Genomic DNA, 18104 nt, shown 5'->3' with positions numbered 1-18104 from the left:
GGATTTGTGAAAGGGAAATCATGCTTGACAAATCTTCTGGAATTTTGCGAGGATGTTTCCAGTAGAGTGGACAAGGGAGAACCAGTTGATGTGGTATATTTGGACTTTCAGAAGGCTTTCGACAAGGTCCCACACAAGAGATTAATGCGCAAAGTTGAAGCACGTGGGATTGGGGGTGGTGTGCTGACATGGATTGAGAACTGGTTGTCAGACAGGAAGCAAAGGAGTAGGAGTAAATGGGGACTTTTCAGAATGGCAAGCAGTGACTAGTGGGGTACCGCAAGGTTCTGTGCTGGGGCCCCAGCTGTTTACATTGTACATTAATGATTCAGACGAGGGGATTAAATGTAGTATCTCCAAATTTGTGGATGACACCAAGTTGGGTGGCAGTGTGAGCTGCGAGGACGATGCTATGAGGCTGCAGAGTGACTTGGATAGGTTAGGTGAGTGGGCAAATGCATGGCAGATGAAGTATAATGTGGATAAATGTGAGGTTATCCACGTTGGTGGTAAAAACAGAGAGACAGACTATTATCTGAATGGTGACAGATTAGGAAAAGGGGAGGTGCAACGAGACCTGGGTGCCATGGTACATCAGTCATTGAAGGTTGGCATGCAGGTACAGCAGGCAGTTAAGAAAGCAAATGGCATGTTGGCCTTCATAGCGAGGGGATTTGAGTACAGGGGCAGGGAGGTGTTGCTACAGTTGTACAGGGCCTTGGTGAGGCCACAACTGGAGTATTGTGTACAGTTTTGGTCTCCTAACTTGAGGAAGGACATTCTTGCTATTGAGGGAGTGCAGCGAAGGTTCACCAGACTGATTCCTGGGATGGCGGGACTGACGTATCAAGAAAGACAGACTGGATTCAACTGGGCTTGTATTCACTGGAGTTCAGAAGAATGAGAGGGGACCTCAGAAACGTTTAAAATTTTGATGGGTTCAGACAGGTTAGATGCAGGAAGAATGTTCTCAATGTTGGGGAAGTCCAGAAACAGGGGTCACAGTCTAAGGATAAGGGGTAAGCCATTTAGGACCGAGATGAGGAGAAACTTCTTCACCCAGAGAGTGGTGAACCTGTGGAATTCTCTACCACAGAAAGTTGTTGAGGCCAATTCACTAAATATATTCAAAAAGAAGTTAGATGAAGTCCTTACTACTAGGGGGATCAAGGGGTATGGCGAGAAAGCAGGAATGGGGTACTGAAGTTGCATGTTCAGCCATGAACTCATTGAATGGCGGTGCAGGCTAGAAGGGCCTAATGGCCTACTCCTGCACCTATTTTCTATGTTTCTAAGAGCAGCTGTGGTCACTATACCAAACCTTTGGGTCACCACTGTATACGTCCCTTCAGTTTGATAAAGAACTGTTCACCACGAATCCCTGCCTTTTAGTAAATTTCGCATCCATACAATTTCATACCCTTTAACCCCATGAGCTTCAATTTTTTTTTAAACGGAGTGACTGCCACCAACGAACTGGAAGCTACGCAGAATCATTCTGTGCATAACTCTCAGGTCCCAAATTTTAAAAATAACATTTATCACAACAGACAGAGGATCCGAGAAGTGTTGAAGCACATCACTAAAAGTTACATTAATGTTCGAGATTCCTAATCTACCGTCCCTACGACTGTTACAGGAAACTCCGAATGCTTCTAGTTTCAGGACAGTAATTTGCAAAATATTAACAAATCCAACTACCTGTAGGCAAAATAGAAAGTGCTGGGGCTAAACTATTCTCCACCTGAAAACTGCCGACTTTGACCAACCACAATTTAGTGCACAAACAAGTGGCTCATACCTGAATAAATTCTACAATTCACAAATTAAACTACAACCGAACAAGATTTTTAAAAATCCGTTTCTTTATTCCTCATTTTGGAAAGTCCGGCAACAACAAACAAAAAAAACACTGGAACTGCGCAGTCACGTCCTTTTTTTTTAAATAAAGGAAGCTTATTATGTGGCACTTTATCAAATGTCTTTTGAAAATCTATATACACATCAACTACACTACCTTCATCAACCCTCTGTTATTTCATCGAAGAACTCAATCAATCAACTGAGGTGCAGTGCTCAGAACGGAATGCAGTATTCCAGATACGGTCTATCCAAAGCTTTATACAACTGTAGCATAACTTCCACTCCTGGCTCAGCGGGTAGAAGTCTCGCCTCAGAGTCAGAAGGTTGTGGGTTCAAGCCCCTTTCCAGAGACATGAACACAAAGTTGACGCTCCAGTGCAGTACCAAGTGTGCTGGTGCTGACTTTCGGATGTGATGTTAAACCGATGCCTCGTCTGCTCTCTCAGGTGGACATAAAAGATCACATGGCATAATTTCGAAGAAGAGCCGGGGAGTTATCCCTGGTGTCCTGGCCAATATTTATTCCTCAATCAACATCACTATAAAAGATTATAAAGTCATTATCATATGGCTGTTTGAGGGAGCTTACCATCTGCAAATTGGTTGCTGCATTTACTATATTACAACAGTGATTACTACACTTCCAAAAGTACTTCATTGGCTTTGCAAGGTAGAGGTTGTGAAAGGTGCTATATAAATGCAACCCTTTCTTTCCTTGCATCACCTAGTCCAGATGGGATGCATCCTAGGTTGTTGAGGGAAGCAAGGGTAGAAATTGCAGAGGAGCTGGTCACAATCTTGCAATCCTCCTTAGATCAGTGGTTCTCAAACTAGGTGTCCAGAGATCTTTCAGGAGCTCTGCGGAATAATGTGAGCACCGAACAGGACCGGCCTTACTGTTGGGGACCGTGGGCAAGAGTAAACGAGTGAGCAGCAACCGGAGGCAGACTTGGTATGAACTGGGAGGCGAGTGTGGTGTGTGGCCACCCCATGTGCAGTGCAGAGTAAGCTGGCTGTCACACCTAGGAAGGGAGAGGGCATGGAGCAGTGCTGAGAGCGGCACAAAGATCACCGGGTAGACCCACAGTTAGCAAGGCTGGAGGTGGGTGCCAAAAAGTTGATCGATCTAATAGATCTCTCTGATATTTGTACGTAAATATCAGTTTTCTTAAAAGCATTATTAAAACACTTTACATGCAACACTTTCATATTATGAGTATTATATAGTACAGATTGTACCTCTCCAGTCCAGGACACTCAAATCTGGAAACATCTGTGGTTCGGCGTTAGTTGGGCCCAAGGGAGGAGGTTTTTGTTTTAAAGTTTTGATTTGCTGGAGCGGCTGTCAGTGAGTGTGTTCGGCAATTGGCTGGAGCAGCTATCAGTTAGTGAGTGTATTCGGCAATCGGCTGTCAAGTCAATGAGTGTGGGTGCTAAGGGAGCCACCCTCAGGCTGCCAGCATGCACACACACACACACACACACACACACACACACAAAAAAAGGAGCCTGGGCGCTGTCGACAGGTACCGGTAAGTGTGACCTCCCGTGGTTCGGCGGCATCGGTCAGGTCTCGGACCAGAGAGATCCAACCTGTATTATAATTTAGATAGGGGTCAGTGATTACTAATCCATTGGAAATGGGGTCCTTCAACCAAAAAGGTGGATTGGAATCAAAAGTTGGTATGAAAAACAGTAATTGAACAATGTGAGACCTTCAAAAAAGAGATGGCTCGGGTACGAAGCAGACACATTTCTCCGGATACTTTAGGCACGAAAGAGCCTGGAGTATGTCAGCCAGTGGCTCAGTTGCTAGCACTCTTGCCCGAGTCAGAAGGTTGAGGGTTCAAGTCCCACTCCAGAGATTCTAGCACAAAAATCTAAGCTGACCTCCAGTGCAGTACTAAAAGGAGTGCTGCACTGTTGGAGGCGCCGTCCTTTGGAGGAGACGTTAAATTGAGGCCCCATCTGCACTCTCCGGTGGATGTAAAAAAGATCCCATGGCACTATATTTATCCCTCAATCAACATAACAAAAACAGATTATCTGGTCATTATCACATTGCTGTTTGTGGGAGCTTGCTGTGTGAATTTGCTACTGCGTTTCCCACATTACAACAGTGACTACACATCAAAATTACTTCATTGGCTATAAAGCACTTCGGGACAGCCGGTGGTCATGAAAGGCGCTATATAAATGCAAGTCTTTCTATCTTTCTTCCGAGGTGGCCAAGATGGGGTCTTGAGCTGAAAAGTCCGATGTCGGTTTTGCCCGCGCAAGACGCCATCTTGTAAAAAGGAGTTGACCCTTGCGCTAGGAACGACCGCCCAAAGGCTCGTTAAGGGGCTGATTGCGCGTAGACATAATGGGCCCAAGTTTCCACATGATTTGCGCCTGATTTTTTAGGAGCAACTGGTGGAGAACGGACTCTCTTAGAAATCGCAATTCTCCACATTTTTTTTTCTGCAGTTCTAGTCAGGTAGAACAGTTCCACTTTGGAACAGAATTTTTTCTTCAAAAGTGGGCGTGTCCGGCCACTGACGCCTGATTTGAAAGTTTCCACAGTGAAAACGTACTCCAAACTAACTTAGAATGGAGCAAGTGAAGATTTTTGTGGAACTGAAAAAACCTGTTCTACACATTAAAAAAATCAGGCGCAGGTTACAAATTAGGCGTCCAGAACGAGGTGGGGGGGGGGGGAAGGGAAGTCATTAAATTCTATAATAAATCCTTATTTAAACATATACAAATATTATACAAATAAATCCAACCTGAATAAACATTTATAAGCAAAGAAAAGATTAAATAAACCATCTTTCTACCTGTGTGAAAGTGCTTCAGGCAGGCCTTTCGGGACCGAAGGCTGAATGGGCCGCCCGAGACTTCGGGCAGGGCCCGTCCCCAGCACCAGATTTACAGGTAGGTGGCGTTGGGTCGGGTCGGGGGAGGTTCGGGTCGGGTCGGGGAGGGGGGAGGTCAGGTCGGGGAGGGGGGAGGTCAGGTCGGATCCATTTCGGGTCGGGGGGCGGGAGCGCGGGTCGGGTCGGGTCCAGTCGGGGGGGGGGGGGGGTGGCGGAGCGGGAGCGGAAGTCAGGTCAGGTCCGTGGGGGGGGGAAAGAGAGGAAGAGCGGGAGTCGGGTCAGGTCGGGGGGGAGGAGCAAGAGGTGGCAGTGGGAGGAGCCTTATTCACGCAGCCCCAGTGAGGCCATTCGGCCAGGGCTAGGGGCTGCGTGCTTCGGGCCCCTCCCACACAGTTTCAGGCACCTGGAGCTACTGCACTTGCGTGCTCACTGTAGCACGCATGTGCAGAGGTCCCGGCACTGTTTTCAGCGCAGGGACCTGGCTCCGCCCCCCACAGCTCGTGCTGCGCTGCGCTGAGGGCCAGAGGACCTGCAGGGAGGTGGAGAATACCGAGGAATTTTTTAGGCGCACTTTGTGGCGCGAAAAACGGGCGTCCAGGTCGGGACTGCGCCGTTCTAGGCGCGTGTGGAAACTTGGGCCCTTTAAGTGGCACTCATTAAGGAGGCTGCATGCCATTTTGGCTGTTAGCTCGTCCCAACACTGTCTCCTAACAGCAACCAGCTGAAAATGGGCGATGTCATGGACCAGCACTATTTGGCTGTGCCTGTTCAAAGTGGTGCAGGCAGCATGCAAAATACGTGGTGTCTGCTCATTTATATGATTGGAGGGCTGATTTCAGTGCTATTCGGGCTGCTGATTGGCTTAGCATTCAATAGATAGGCCAATATCGGTTGCAGTCTAATGCTGGTCTAGTCACTCTCCATTACTAAAGGGGAGGGGCTTTGATGCAGCAGCACCTCATTGTATTTGGAGTTTCAAGACAGGGCTCAGCAGCAACAGAGTGAAAGAGCCAGAATGTTCTCGGATGTAGCTCGAGGCATTAGTCATGGCAGTGGAGAGATGGCAGGATGTCCTGTTCCCAGAGTGGCAGAAAGCGATCAAAGCCCACTTGCAGAAGGATGTGGCAAGAGATAACTGCCTGTGTCATGGCCAACAGTGTCGTGCCGCAAACCTGGATACAATGGCAAAAGAAGTTTAATGACCTCACACGGCAAGTAAAGGCTTCAGCAAATGCCATATTCCCCACCCCGCTCTGCCATAAGCACCACAAGCCTCACACTACTCAATGCACCACACCTCCATCACTCACCTACCTCTACCTATAATCTCTACCCATCACCTCTTATACCTCACAATCATGGCTTCACTTCACCCTCACAAAGCAAGTGCTCTACTCGGAAAACGAGCCAAAGGTGGGCAGAGGGAACGTTACAAGGACACCTTCAAAGCCTCCCTGATAAAATGCAACATCCCCACTGACACCTGGGAGTCCCTGGCCAAAGACCGCCCGAAGTGGAGGAAGTGCATCCGGGAGGGCACTGAGCACCTCGAGTCTCATCGCCGAGAGCATGCAGAAATCAAGCGCAGGCAGCGGAAAGAGCGTGCGGCAAACCAGTCCCACCCTCCCTTACCCGCAACGACTGTCTGTCCCACCTGTGACAGGGACTGTGGTTCTCATATTGGACTGTACAGTCACCTAAGGACTCATTTTTAGAGTGGAAGCAAGTCTTCATCGATTCCGAGGGACTGCCTATGATGACGACGACAACCTTACCACTGCTGCAACATTCACACAAACATCTTTCACCTTGCACACACTGGCAGCTATTCAACTACGGCAGGCACATCACCCAAATACATTGTACCACACTCACTGACATACTTTTCTGTCTCTTGCAGGCCAAGGTGACTCAACCACCAGAAGCAGCTGCAGATGGGAGACAGCCAAGCCACTTTAGACACCTTGAGCCAACTGGACGAGATGGTGCTCGACATCATTGAAAGGGGAAGTCATCGCGAGTGTGGCACCTTAAGAATTTGAAACAAGTTTAGAAAGGTGCAAGACTTGCAGAAAGTCCAGTGAGGAAAGAGCAAAGGACTGGAATTAATTGAATAGCTCCAGCAATGTGCCAGCACAGGCACAATGGGCCGAATGTCCTCCTTCTGCATTACCTAAAAAATATGGTTGTGCGAATGAAATTGTGATGCAAATAATACTGTGTTTAGATGATTGTATTAGAGCTCGAGATAAAAGTGTCTTCAGACTAGTATTAGAATAGCTGAATAGAGGCTTAAAGTTTACCTATGTTTTTAATTCCCTGCAGATGTTCTAACATTCTGCAGTGACAGTCACATATGACCTTGGTTCTCAGGCTAGTTGTCTGCTGTTTGTATGGTAGGAAGGCTTCTGACTGGCCAACCAAGACTCACCGCTTATGTTTCTTCCATTACCGCTAAGAACGTGATTCAACACCGCCTCCAGTGCAGCCTTCGGCCACCTGAGGAAAAGAGGAGAAGACCAGGCCCTCAAATCTGCCACCAAGCTCATGGTCTACAGGGCTGTAGTAATACTCGCCCTCCTGTATGGCTCAAAGTCATGAACCATGTACAGTAGACACCTCTAGTCGCTGGAGAAATATCACCAACGATGTCTCCGCAAGATCCTACAACTCCCCTGGGAGGACAGACGCACCAACATTAGCGTCCTCAACCAGGTCAACATCCCCAGCATTGAAGCACTGACCACACTTGATCAGCTCCGCTGGGCAGGCACTTTATCCACATGCCAGACACAAGACTCCCAAAGCAAGCGCTCTACTCGGAACTCCTTCACAGCAAACGAGCCAAAGGTGGGCAGAGAAAATGTTACAAGGACACCCTCAAAGCCTCCCTGATAAAGTGCAACAGCCCCACTGACACCTGGGAGTCCCTGGCCAAAGACCGCCCTAAGTGGAGGAAGTGCATCCGGGAGGGCGTTGAGCACCTCGAGTCTTATCGCCGAGAGCATGCAGAAATCAAGCGCAGGCAGTGGAAAAAGCGTGCGGCAAACCTGACCCACCCTCCCTTACCCTCAATGACTATCTCTCCCACCTGTGGCAGGGACTATGGTTCTTGTATTGGACTAATCAGCCACCTAAGGACTCATTTTAAGATTGGAAGCAAGTCTTCCTCGATTCAGAGGGACTGCCTATGAATGCTAAGTTAGGATTTTGACTAACAAAATTGCTTTAAAATGCATAAGTTAACCAGTGTGAGAGAGAGTGGATTTATGGTGTGTGTGCGTGCGTGCTGGATTTTGGGCTTTTTGGATTTTGGTGCGTTAATCGTGGCGCCGCGATTAAAGTTAGCGCCTGAAAATATTTTGCGCCTTCAACTGCAAGTCAGTGAAAGTCAGTTGGAGGAGCATTGGCGTTAAGTTAGGCGTTGCACAATGGACTTTGTGCGCCTGAGCTGAAACTTGTGTCGTTAAAGGAGGCGGCCATTTTGCGCATGCTCAGTGTTTCTCATCTCACCCCACCCCCCCAACCAGTCGCACACACTAACGCAGGGCGCGGCAGCTTCCTGCACGCATGTGCATATAAACCGCCCCACTTTAGCAGAGATGGAGGTGCAGGAGGGAAGGCAGTATGCCAGGTGCAATGAGGTGAGTGAGGCCTTAGTCAACGCAGTGGAGAAGAGCTGGTCTTCACTCCATCTTGCTGGGGGAGCCAGACCACTCCCACCTGCGTTTAAGGGGCTGTGGAGGGACATAGTGCAGGTCTCTGCTGCAGACACTGTACCCAAAACTGGCGCTCAATGTCAGAAAAAGTTCAACGACATTATCAGTGTCATCAGGGCGAGTACCATTCACATTTTTGTATGCCACCTTTCCTTCCAACATGAATCTCACACACTACGTGAAGTCTTTCATGCATATAGTCCCTCTCAAAAGTCTTGCTGTCTCTGGGGTGGGTTTCACAATGTATATGATGAAGGCTTACTTCTGCCCCCATTGCCTTCCAATGATCGATGCACTAATTTACATCCTTCCTCACAATACACACCCACTGTTATGGCTCTCAGAAAGATCACCTGCAGCCCCTAGGTTACATCCTTCTACCTCCTAACAGTAACTCACGAAGCTCATGCAACATCAAAACAGATTGACCAGTAACCACTGGAACATTCATACAGTCTCCCCTATTGTACTATGGTAGGCATATATGCCATAACAGGAGACAAACCCTTTCTGAATCCTTCCTATTTTTTTCTTTGCAGTCGAAGCACTCCCTCAACAGGAGGGAGCTGCTTTGCACAGGCTGGGGGCTGCCTCAAATACTGGAGCTAAATGCTGTTGAGGAATGGACGTTGGCCCAAATTGGAGTAACAGCTTGGGATGTTGCCAGGGGCAATGCTGAGCCCCCTTTGGGTAGTGAGGGTATGTAAATGGATAGGGTGCCTCGAGAGACTGCATTGAGACATATAATGAAGTGGCAGCAGCCCTTCAAATGAACATGTACAATGCCACCTTCCTCATGTAACCCTGCCCCCTCCCCTGCTGCTAACCACATGTATGTGTTTTTGTGCTTGTAGAAGATCAGCCACAATCGCGCCAGCCTTCCCAGGATGCATCGACATCTGGTCATGGCGGTGATGATGAGGCAGCGGAGACATCGATCATCAATGAGCCGCAGAGACCACCAGTTGCCCGGTCTCCACACTCGTCATATGGCAGCAATGAGATCTTTGAGGGGTTTGAGTCCTCGGAGGCTCCTGGCCCCAGTCGCCTACAGCAACACAGTGTGAGGGGGTAATCTCGCAGGCCAGCTCTCCTGAGGGAGAGTTGGCAAATTCAGTCTGTTCAACAACAGACAGACATGGAACTTGACTTGATGGAAATGTTCAGGTAAAACACAGGAATGCACCATGAGCTTATGGATGAATTGGGACGGATCCCAGAGAGCATCAACAAGCTTACGGCGACTGTTGCGGACGCAGTTTCGCAGATTGTCAATGCGACTCAGGACTCTAGCAAGGCCATCACTGCCCACACACAGAGGCTAGTGGCCTCGAGCAGCAACAGTGGTGTCCCAGAGTGTGTGGAGTATGCCCTTGAGCACGTTGCAGCATCGCACAAATCGCAGGCACAAGCTCCACTTCAGCTTGGTGATGTGATGCAGTCAATGACTGCTGCCATCTTCTCTGCGTTCCCCACTGTCCAACGGGGAAGGGATGGTGCTGAAGCAGACCAGCAAGTTGTGGAGACACATCATGCTCCGGATGCTGAGGCGCAGCCCCGTCGGAGAGTCAATGGCTCCCAGGAAATAGAAGGTGCTGTCTTTCCTCAGGATGAAAGCATTCCGGCTCCCACCACTGACTCGCCAACCATGCACCATACACGGTTGGTACCCCAGCCACCAGTGACTGCTTCCGCCAATGATGAGGTGCAGCAGTCCATAGCTGGGCCTTCCAGGCCAAGTCGTCCTCAGACGTTGTCTGCATTGTACGCCCACCCACACGCGCGCCCACACACATGCGCCCACACACGCACGCCCTTTAGCAGCCTTGCTGGAGGCAGTGAAGCCTCATTGAGGAGCAGCAGGCGTCGAGGGGGCTGACGGGAAGGGGGGGGGAAGTGTGACTAAGAGCCACTAAGGCCTGTCACAAGTGTCACCTCATGTGGAAATGCTGACATTGTAAATAGTTGTATCTTAAGAAATGGGGTCGTTTGCATTGACTTGCTGCAGGAAGCAATTTTGTGTTTATTTAGTTTTGGTTTTTATCATTGTATCCTTTTGGGTGGTCTGGGGAGGGGGGAGGTGGCATTGTTCGTTATTGATGCTCATTAAAATGTTTCATGCACCTTTGCCATTAGTGTCTTGTGTCTCATTGCAGAATTCAGTATCAATGAGCAGTCATGGTGGCAAGAGTCGCGAGTCAAAGCTGCAACCCCACCTTCTCCATTCAAGCAAATCGGTCAATGATGAGCTCTTGCTGCGGCTGCATCTGCACGCTGCCTCCCCTGTGGGTGTGGTGGATCCGCAATGGGTTCCTCGCCAGGCTCGTTTTCCTCCTCCTGAGGTGATCCTGCAATTCCCACTGGCAATGCCTCGCCGCTGATGGTTAAGTTGTGTAGCATACAGCACACCACAATGAATTAGGAGACCTGTTGAGGGGAGTATTTAAGGTTGCCTCCAGAGCAATTCAGACATCAGAAGCGCTACTTGTGCATGCCAATTGTCTGTTGCGGGTGGATGCATGGATGTCATTGTAGCGCTGCTCGGCTTCTGTGGTGAGGTTACGGAGGGGGGGGGGGGTCATGAGCCAGGTGGCCATAACCTGTGTCACCGATCAGCCAGCCCTGACCTTGTCTTTGTCGCTAAAACATTCGCGACACACTGCTCTCATGCAAGCTGAAAGCATCATGTGCGTTCCCTGAATAACGGGCATTCACTGAGGATGTGCTGCGTGTGGTGGCAAACCAGCTGTACATTTAGGGAGTGGTATCCCTTTCGGTTTCTGAAGACCTCTGCGTTGTGTAATGGTGCTCACGAGGCGACATATCTGCAGTCAATGGCTCTTTGAACCTTGGGGAAGTCTACAATTCTTCCAAACCCTAAAGCCCTCATTCTGGCTGTCTCTGTTCATTGGGAACTTTATGAAGTCCATTCTGCATGCATACAGTAACCTTGTAATCTGGCAAATGCAGCAATGTGCAGCGTGCTGACAGATGCTGCATATGTCCCCTGCTGCTGCCTGGAAGGAGCCGAAGGCATAGAAGCCACAGTCATCTTCACCTTGATGGGCAGCGCAGTCCTGTTGGTGCTGGTAGGCTGTAGGTCTGCCTGTATGAGCTGGCATATCTCTGTCAGCACTTATTTTTGGAAGCGCAGCTTTCTAGCGCACTGTGCCTCAGAGATTTGATAATATGAGCCATGTTCCCTGTAAACCTGTGGGGGGTAAGGCCTCCTCCCCACACGTCTGCCACCTCTTCGACATGAACCCTTCTACCAGCTTGAAGCTGCCTGCCATTAGCAACCAGCATGATATGCTGGTGAACTAGTATTGCCCCCATTGAAATCTCTCATTGACCTTGTAAGCAAAGTGTCATGGCACATAAAAGTGCCGTTTGCAACTCAGAGCCTCATGCAGCGTTCTGCGCGCAACCGTAGTCATTGACAACTGCGATACAACATCCTCCAGCCTCCGTTTAAATATGCCGCCAGTAGCGCCTGCTGCACCCTGGGACCGCCAGGTTTTTCCGGGTGTTTCCTGGGGCGGGCGCTAAGGCCGAAAGTTCCATCCAGGGCGCTAGCGCAGCCTTGCATAATGATTGCAGTCATAATCACGCAGAAAACAGAGGGCGGGACAGTACAAAACCAATAGACGAATCTTCCGGCCGGGTGCTAAATCCTGGACACACAACATCACACCCCAAAAGCATTTAACGCCCCGCCAGGGCACTAAACAGGGCGCAAATTAGCCAAAAATAATATCCCCACCATATCGGTTGCAATCAATCCTGAATATTCGAAAGACCAGAGATAAGCTAATGTCGACACTGTGCTGTATCATTCTATGATTCTATCTCTAAACTCTGTTATTGACCAAGGTTGTTTAATTACACATGTAGAGCTCTTGCCCTTTAGGGGTATGTGCAGGGCTTGTATTATACCAAATACTTCTTTGAACACGTTCCACTGTTCATCTGTAGTTTTACCAGTTAGCACTTCCGCCCAGTTTACTGTGGTCAATTTCTGTCTCATCACTTCAAAGTCAGCCTTAACTAAATTTGAATCCTTGGTTTGTAACTCCCCCTCACCCCTCTCAAACCCAATATAGAATTCAATCATAATATGTTCAGTTACGTTATTGTAATCCGTGACAATCTTAGATACCAGGTGGAAGTGGTAAAGCCGTAAATCTGGTCTCGGTCATAAATTGGCTTTACAGTAGCACAAGAATAAGCTAGATACGATATTGTGGTCATTACACAATGGTTACTACTTACCACAGTAGAAAAACATCAACCATTCATTTCAAAGACATCACGACTTTAAAAAAAAACATATTCTGATCAAAAAGTTACAGCCCTGAACAGTCACATACTCCTTCAGTTTTAGCACAGCTATAAAATTCAAAGACTTTCAAGATGGTTGATGTGGAAAGTGAGAAAATCCACACTGAAGTACAAGATATACTTTTGATGCTATGGGTCAGGATTGAGCTGGAACAGCTTTACTCTACATGTAGCCATGATGTGCATGACTGAGGAATGCTGAATGAAACACTCAATGCACAAAACAGAAAGTCTTCTACATCTCATTCCTAGCTCAGAAATTATTCTATGGATTAGCAACAAGATATTTTGGATGGGTTATATTAATTGTCACTTGGAAGAACATGGGTTAATAAGTGATGGCCAGCACCAATTTATTACAGGCAAATCACCTCTGATACGAGAACTTTGAAGAAATAGCAGAGGGGGTTGGTGAAGGTAGCGCAGTTGATGTTGTTTATATGGACATTAAGGTGGTATTTGATAAAGTGTCACATAATGGACTTCTTAAAATTGATGCCCATAAGATTAAAAGGGCAATAGCAGCATGGATACAAAATTGGCTATGAGACAACGCAGAAAATAATACTCATAGAAACATAAGATTCTGACAGGACTGGACAGCTTAGATGCGGATAGAATGTTCCTGATGTTGGGGAAGTCCAGAACCAGGGGACATAGTCTTAGGATAAGGGGTAAGCCATTTAGGACTGAGATGAGGAGAAACTTCTTCACTCAGAGAGTTGTTAACCTGTGGAATTCCCCGCCGCAGAGAGTTGTTGATGCCAGTTCACTGGATATATTCAAGAGGTGGTTAGATATGGCCCTTACGGTTAAGGGGATCAAGGGGTATGGCAAGAAAGCACGAATGGGTACTGAAGTTGCATGTTCAGCCATGAACCCATTGAATGGCGGTGCAGGCTCGAAGGGCCGAATGGCCTACTCCTGCACCTATTTTCTATGTTTCTATAATGAATGGTTGTTTATCAGACTGGAAGGAAGTATACAGTGATGTCCCTCAGGGGACGGTATTAGGGCCACTGCTCTTTTTGATATATATTAATGACCTGGACTTGGGTATAGGAGGCAAAATTTAAAAGTTTGCAGATGGCACAAAACTTGGAAATATAATTAACAGTGAAGCAGATAACAATATACTGCGAGAACATACAGACTGGAGAAATTACGAAACGTTAGGTCAGGCAGCATCTGTGGAGTTGAGTATTTCCAGCATGTTCTGTTTTATTTCAGATTTTCAGCATCTGCAGTATTTTGCTTTTGCGTAGAAATGGGCAGGCACATGGCAGATGAAATTTAAATGCAGAGAAGTGTGAATTGATACATTTTGGAAAGAGAAATGAGGAGAGGCAATAGAAACTAAATGGTACAATTTTAATGGGGGTGCATGAAAAAAAAATACTGCCTGGGGGTTCACTTGCACAAAAATTTGAAGCTGGAAGGACACATTGATCAGGCTGTTAAAAAAGCATACAGGACCTTGAACTTTATAAAAAGAGGCATAGCGTACAAGAGCAAGGAAGTTATGCTTAATTTATATAAATTCCGGATTAAGCCTCAGCCGGAATAGTGTGTCCAGTTCTGGGCACCGCACTTTAGGAAGGATGTCATGGCCTTGGAGAGGAGGCAGAGCAGATTTACTAGAATGGTACCAGGGCTGAGGGACTTCAGTTATACGGAGAGACTGGCGAAGCTGGGATTGTTTTCCTTGGAGCAGTGAAGGTTCAGAGAAGAGGTAATATATGTGTTCAAAATTCTGAAGGGTTTTGATAGAGTATTTTGAAAGAAACTGTTTCCGCTGACAGGAGGGCAGGTAACCAGAGGACACAGATTTAAGATAATTGGCAAAAGTATCAGAGAGGAGAGGAGGGGGAAAAAAAGTTTACACAGTGAGTTATGATGCTCTGGATTGCACTGCCTGAAAGGGTGGTGGAATAAGATGATTCAGTAATAACTTTCAAAATGGAATTGGATATATACACTTGAAAAGGAAAAGTTTGCCGGGCTATGGGGAAAGAAGAGGGGAACAGGACTAATTGGATAGCAAACAGGATAAGAGATCAGCAGGAGGGAATTTTCAAATACTAAGGGCCCTATTTTCACCACCATTCTGTGCCGTTTTTTTGGAGCAGACTAAAATCTGCAAGTTTCGCCAAGGTATCTGAGCCATCCTAAACTACTTACGACTGATTTTCTTTTTAGTTCAAGAAATTTTGACGTCACTGGGGGTGCCGGCTGCCAGCAGCGCCATTTCTGGGCGAGTTTGGCCAACTAGGATTTTTTCAAAAACGGCAGTGCACCGTTCTGAAAAAATTTAACTGCACTTAAGAAAATCGGAGCAGAGAAGAGAAGACGCCATTGTTTTAACGGCGCTGAGGTTTTAGAGGGAGGGAAGAAGACACGGCACCGGTGGTGGGGGGGCCTTACAGCCAAGCAAAGCAGCAGCACTGGGGCGGGGGGCCAATTTGGCCCAGGATAGCTGCGACACCAGGGCGGGGGCCATTCGGCCCAGGATAGCAGCGGCAATATTCACTTAACACCTCATTCTCCAAGACTCCACTTCCTGGAGAGCAAACTCTTATCCTTTTTGAGAACTGCAGTGTTTCTTAGTAGCATTATAATATGCTCAGTATAATACTGTTGGTTATACAGTACACTGGGGGACTGAAGTATCTGAGTTTATATGAAATACAATCAAATGTACGCTATATAACCTTTCCAATCTGGCTTAGACCAGAGCAAGCTAAACCAGTACAGGATTCTTGTTTTGCAGGCAATTAGCTGGATTATAATTGCAATGAGATTAACCACCTTCTGTGCTCTACAATGTAAAATGATAAATGATCATTTAAACAATGAAGCATTCAAAACATGTACCCTTTAAGTTTCTTCAACTGTTCCACAATTTGAATGATAAAAACCGGCTTCTGCTGTAACGGACAGATTTGCCCTGGAATTTGGACTTCAGAAGCAGAGGTCAAACTGGTGGGTCTACTGAACTTAAGAGATGGATTTCACTTTGCAGCCTCAGTGTATCCCTCGTTACCTTGGCAACCTCAGTTTTCAGCGCAGACCTTGAGCTCTACCACAGAGCTTAAGGACAATCTGCGCCGCTCCAAAATGAAAGTTTATTCCGGCGAAACTTACAACTTTTTTTTTGGCGCAGTCGGACACTAAAAAAAAAAAGACGCACCGCTACAACTGCGCCAAAAATCGGCCATGTGAAAATTGGCCCCTATATGAATAGAATATAAAATAGCTATGTTTTCTATGAGCTCAAAGTTTACAAAATGCAATGTTCGAAATCTGGGTAAACACCAACTTCCTAGAAAAATTGGTGAAAAATTATGCAACTTTTAAATTCAGTTACTGACACTGACCAGCACCAAATTGAAATGGATAGTATGAAACTTCAAGTGGAGCAATAACTGATTTGATGCATCTCAGGTGAAGAACTTAATGGACAAAAGTTGTGTGTTAAATGCTCCAAAGTTAGGAATATCAATGCCAAGAACTGTAAAAACAAAGCCATAAAACTACAAACCTTAAGAACTTGTTCCAAAAGGAATACAACAGCCAGGCTATTTTAAAAAGGAACATTCAACACAATTAGATTGTTTGAAAAGAACATAAATAGCACGATACATTTCCTCCTGTGTTAATACTGCTGCTGACAGCAGGAGAAAGAGAACTGCCATACAAATGCAGAACATGGCAACTGCAGACTAGAGGAATTCATGTGACTCACATGACCACTACGAGATGGAAAAAAAAATCCAAAAAAGAGTGCTCCACAATTTCTCCCCCATTTGTGGAGGAGGGTGAACAATGACGTATTCTGGGCCATTCAACTATTCATTCTATCAGAGGAATAAAAAAAATAAAAACTGGAAGAAATACTGGGTTAAGTACTTTAGATGTAGAATTAAGAGCCAACATTTTCACCATGAGCTGTGTTTATAAAGAGGAAACTACTCACCTCCAGATAGTCTGTTGGAACAAGTCCAGTCACTCCTTGAGCATTTGTTGCTTCACACCATCCACCACCTACATCCTGAAAATATGAAGCAAATGTTGCACTTAAGAATTCAGTGACACAGATGGGGTTTATTTTGTATTCATGCCTGATGTGTCTAGGTATAAGAGTAGGCATTGAGATTTAATGTAAGAGAAATTTAAGCTTTTATAAGCCTCTGCAACCAAAAGACAGGCCAATGACAAACTAATGCCAATTCCCTCATTTTTAAATTTCTAACAGTTCCAAAAACAAGACAAAGCATGGGAAGGGGGGAGGGGTGAGATCCAATTTACTATTTTAATTTTACTCTCATTTTATCTATTGCTTGACCTTTGTAGGCCTAAAATTCGAACTGGTGGGACAGTCCAGTCCACAGCAGTGATACATTTGCTTAATTGGTCTCAAAACTGCCATAAACCATTAATGAAAATAACACAGCATTCCCACTGAACTTTAAATTGTAAATAAGCTGAATGACTAAGAACATTCCAGATAGTTTGGGTACCCCATATGACTCAGCTGGTTACAGTAGTTGCCCTATACGGACCTGTAAAATCCCAGGATTGATCCTTAGTCTGTGCTGAACTGGAGTTGAGGCAATAGGGGCATAACAAATCATGCAGTTTCTCACACTTGACCGCAATGCTGCTGGAAATGCACATGTTGTTCCATTAGACCTGTAAAGTTCCCACCACAAACTAAATAGCTTCCAGATTTCAACATTCTTGACAGTGTTTTGCAGGTCTAAACTGTGATAATTCTGGCACACAATTACAAGCTCCATACATGTCAACTGCCTCCACTGCTGCAAATTTAAGGCTTCACAAATTAAAGTTGGGTGACTGAGTAGTGCCAGTGTGGTTCTGTCCACACTGCCGAGTTCCCAGTTTCAACAAAGTGACTTTGGAGAAGCACCACACAGAAGCCAGGAAGTTCACCACTGGAAATGAAAAAAATTTTCAAGATTCATCTTCTGGCAAATCGCTTAGAATGGGATTAACTTAAGAGTCAAATTGCTCCTCTATCCTGACTTAACCTGTGAGCCAAGGAGACGAGGGAATAGCAAAAATGGCAGAGGGATTTTATCCTCCAAATTTTTTAAAATCCTAATTTTAAAAAGGAAATTAAAATTAAGTTATACCCTACTGGCTGCTTGCTCAGGCTGAACAAGACTTTGCAAAGCTTTGGCTTCCTGGTTGATCCAGAACTGAGCTTCAAGCTCCCTAATCCATCCATCGCCAATAATGCTTGTGTTCACCTTCACAAGATTGTTCATATCTCTCTGCATTCAATTTATCTTGTGTT

The 18104-nt window shown here is 46.4% G+C and overlaps 1 protein-coding gene across 7 annotated transcripts in view; it reads right to left on the bottom strand.

Moving 5' to 3' along the window:
- The window catches only part of snx9b (sorting nexin 9b), a 184136-nt gene that overhangs the window by 111530 nt on the left and 54502 nt on the right, over positions 1-18104 (bottom strand). For all 7 annotated transcript variants that reach the window (XR_011595029.1, XR_011595030.1, XM_070889694.1 and 4 more), the window contains exon 3: positions 16761-16835. Coding sequence is in view for 5 of the 7 variants with exons in the window: in XM_070889694.1 (XP_070745795.1) it covers positions 16761-16835 (75 nt within the window). In the remaining 2 variants the exon portion in view is untranslated. The remainder of the gene's footprint in view (positions 1-16760; positions 16836-18104) is intronic.

The sequence above is a fragment of the Pristiophorus japonicus genome, chromosome 9, assembly GCF_044704955.1.
Source record: "Pristiophorus japonicus isolate sPriJap1 chromosome 9, sPriJap1.hap1, whole genome shotgun sequence".
NCBI classification, from domain to species: domain Eukaryota; kingdom Metazoa; phylum Chordata; class Chondrichthyes; family Pristiophoridae; genus Pristiophorus; species Pristiophorus japonicus.
Note: the sequence above shows the minus strand (reverse complement) of the source record. Positions and strands in the feature narration are given on the sequence as shown.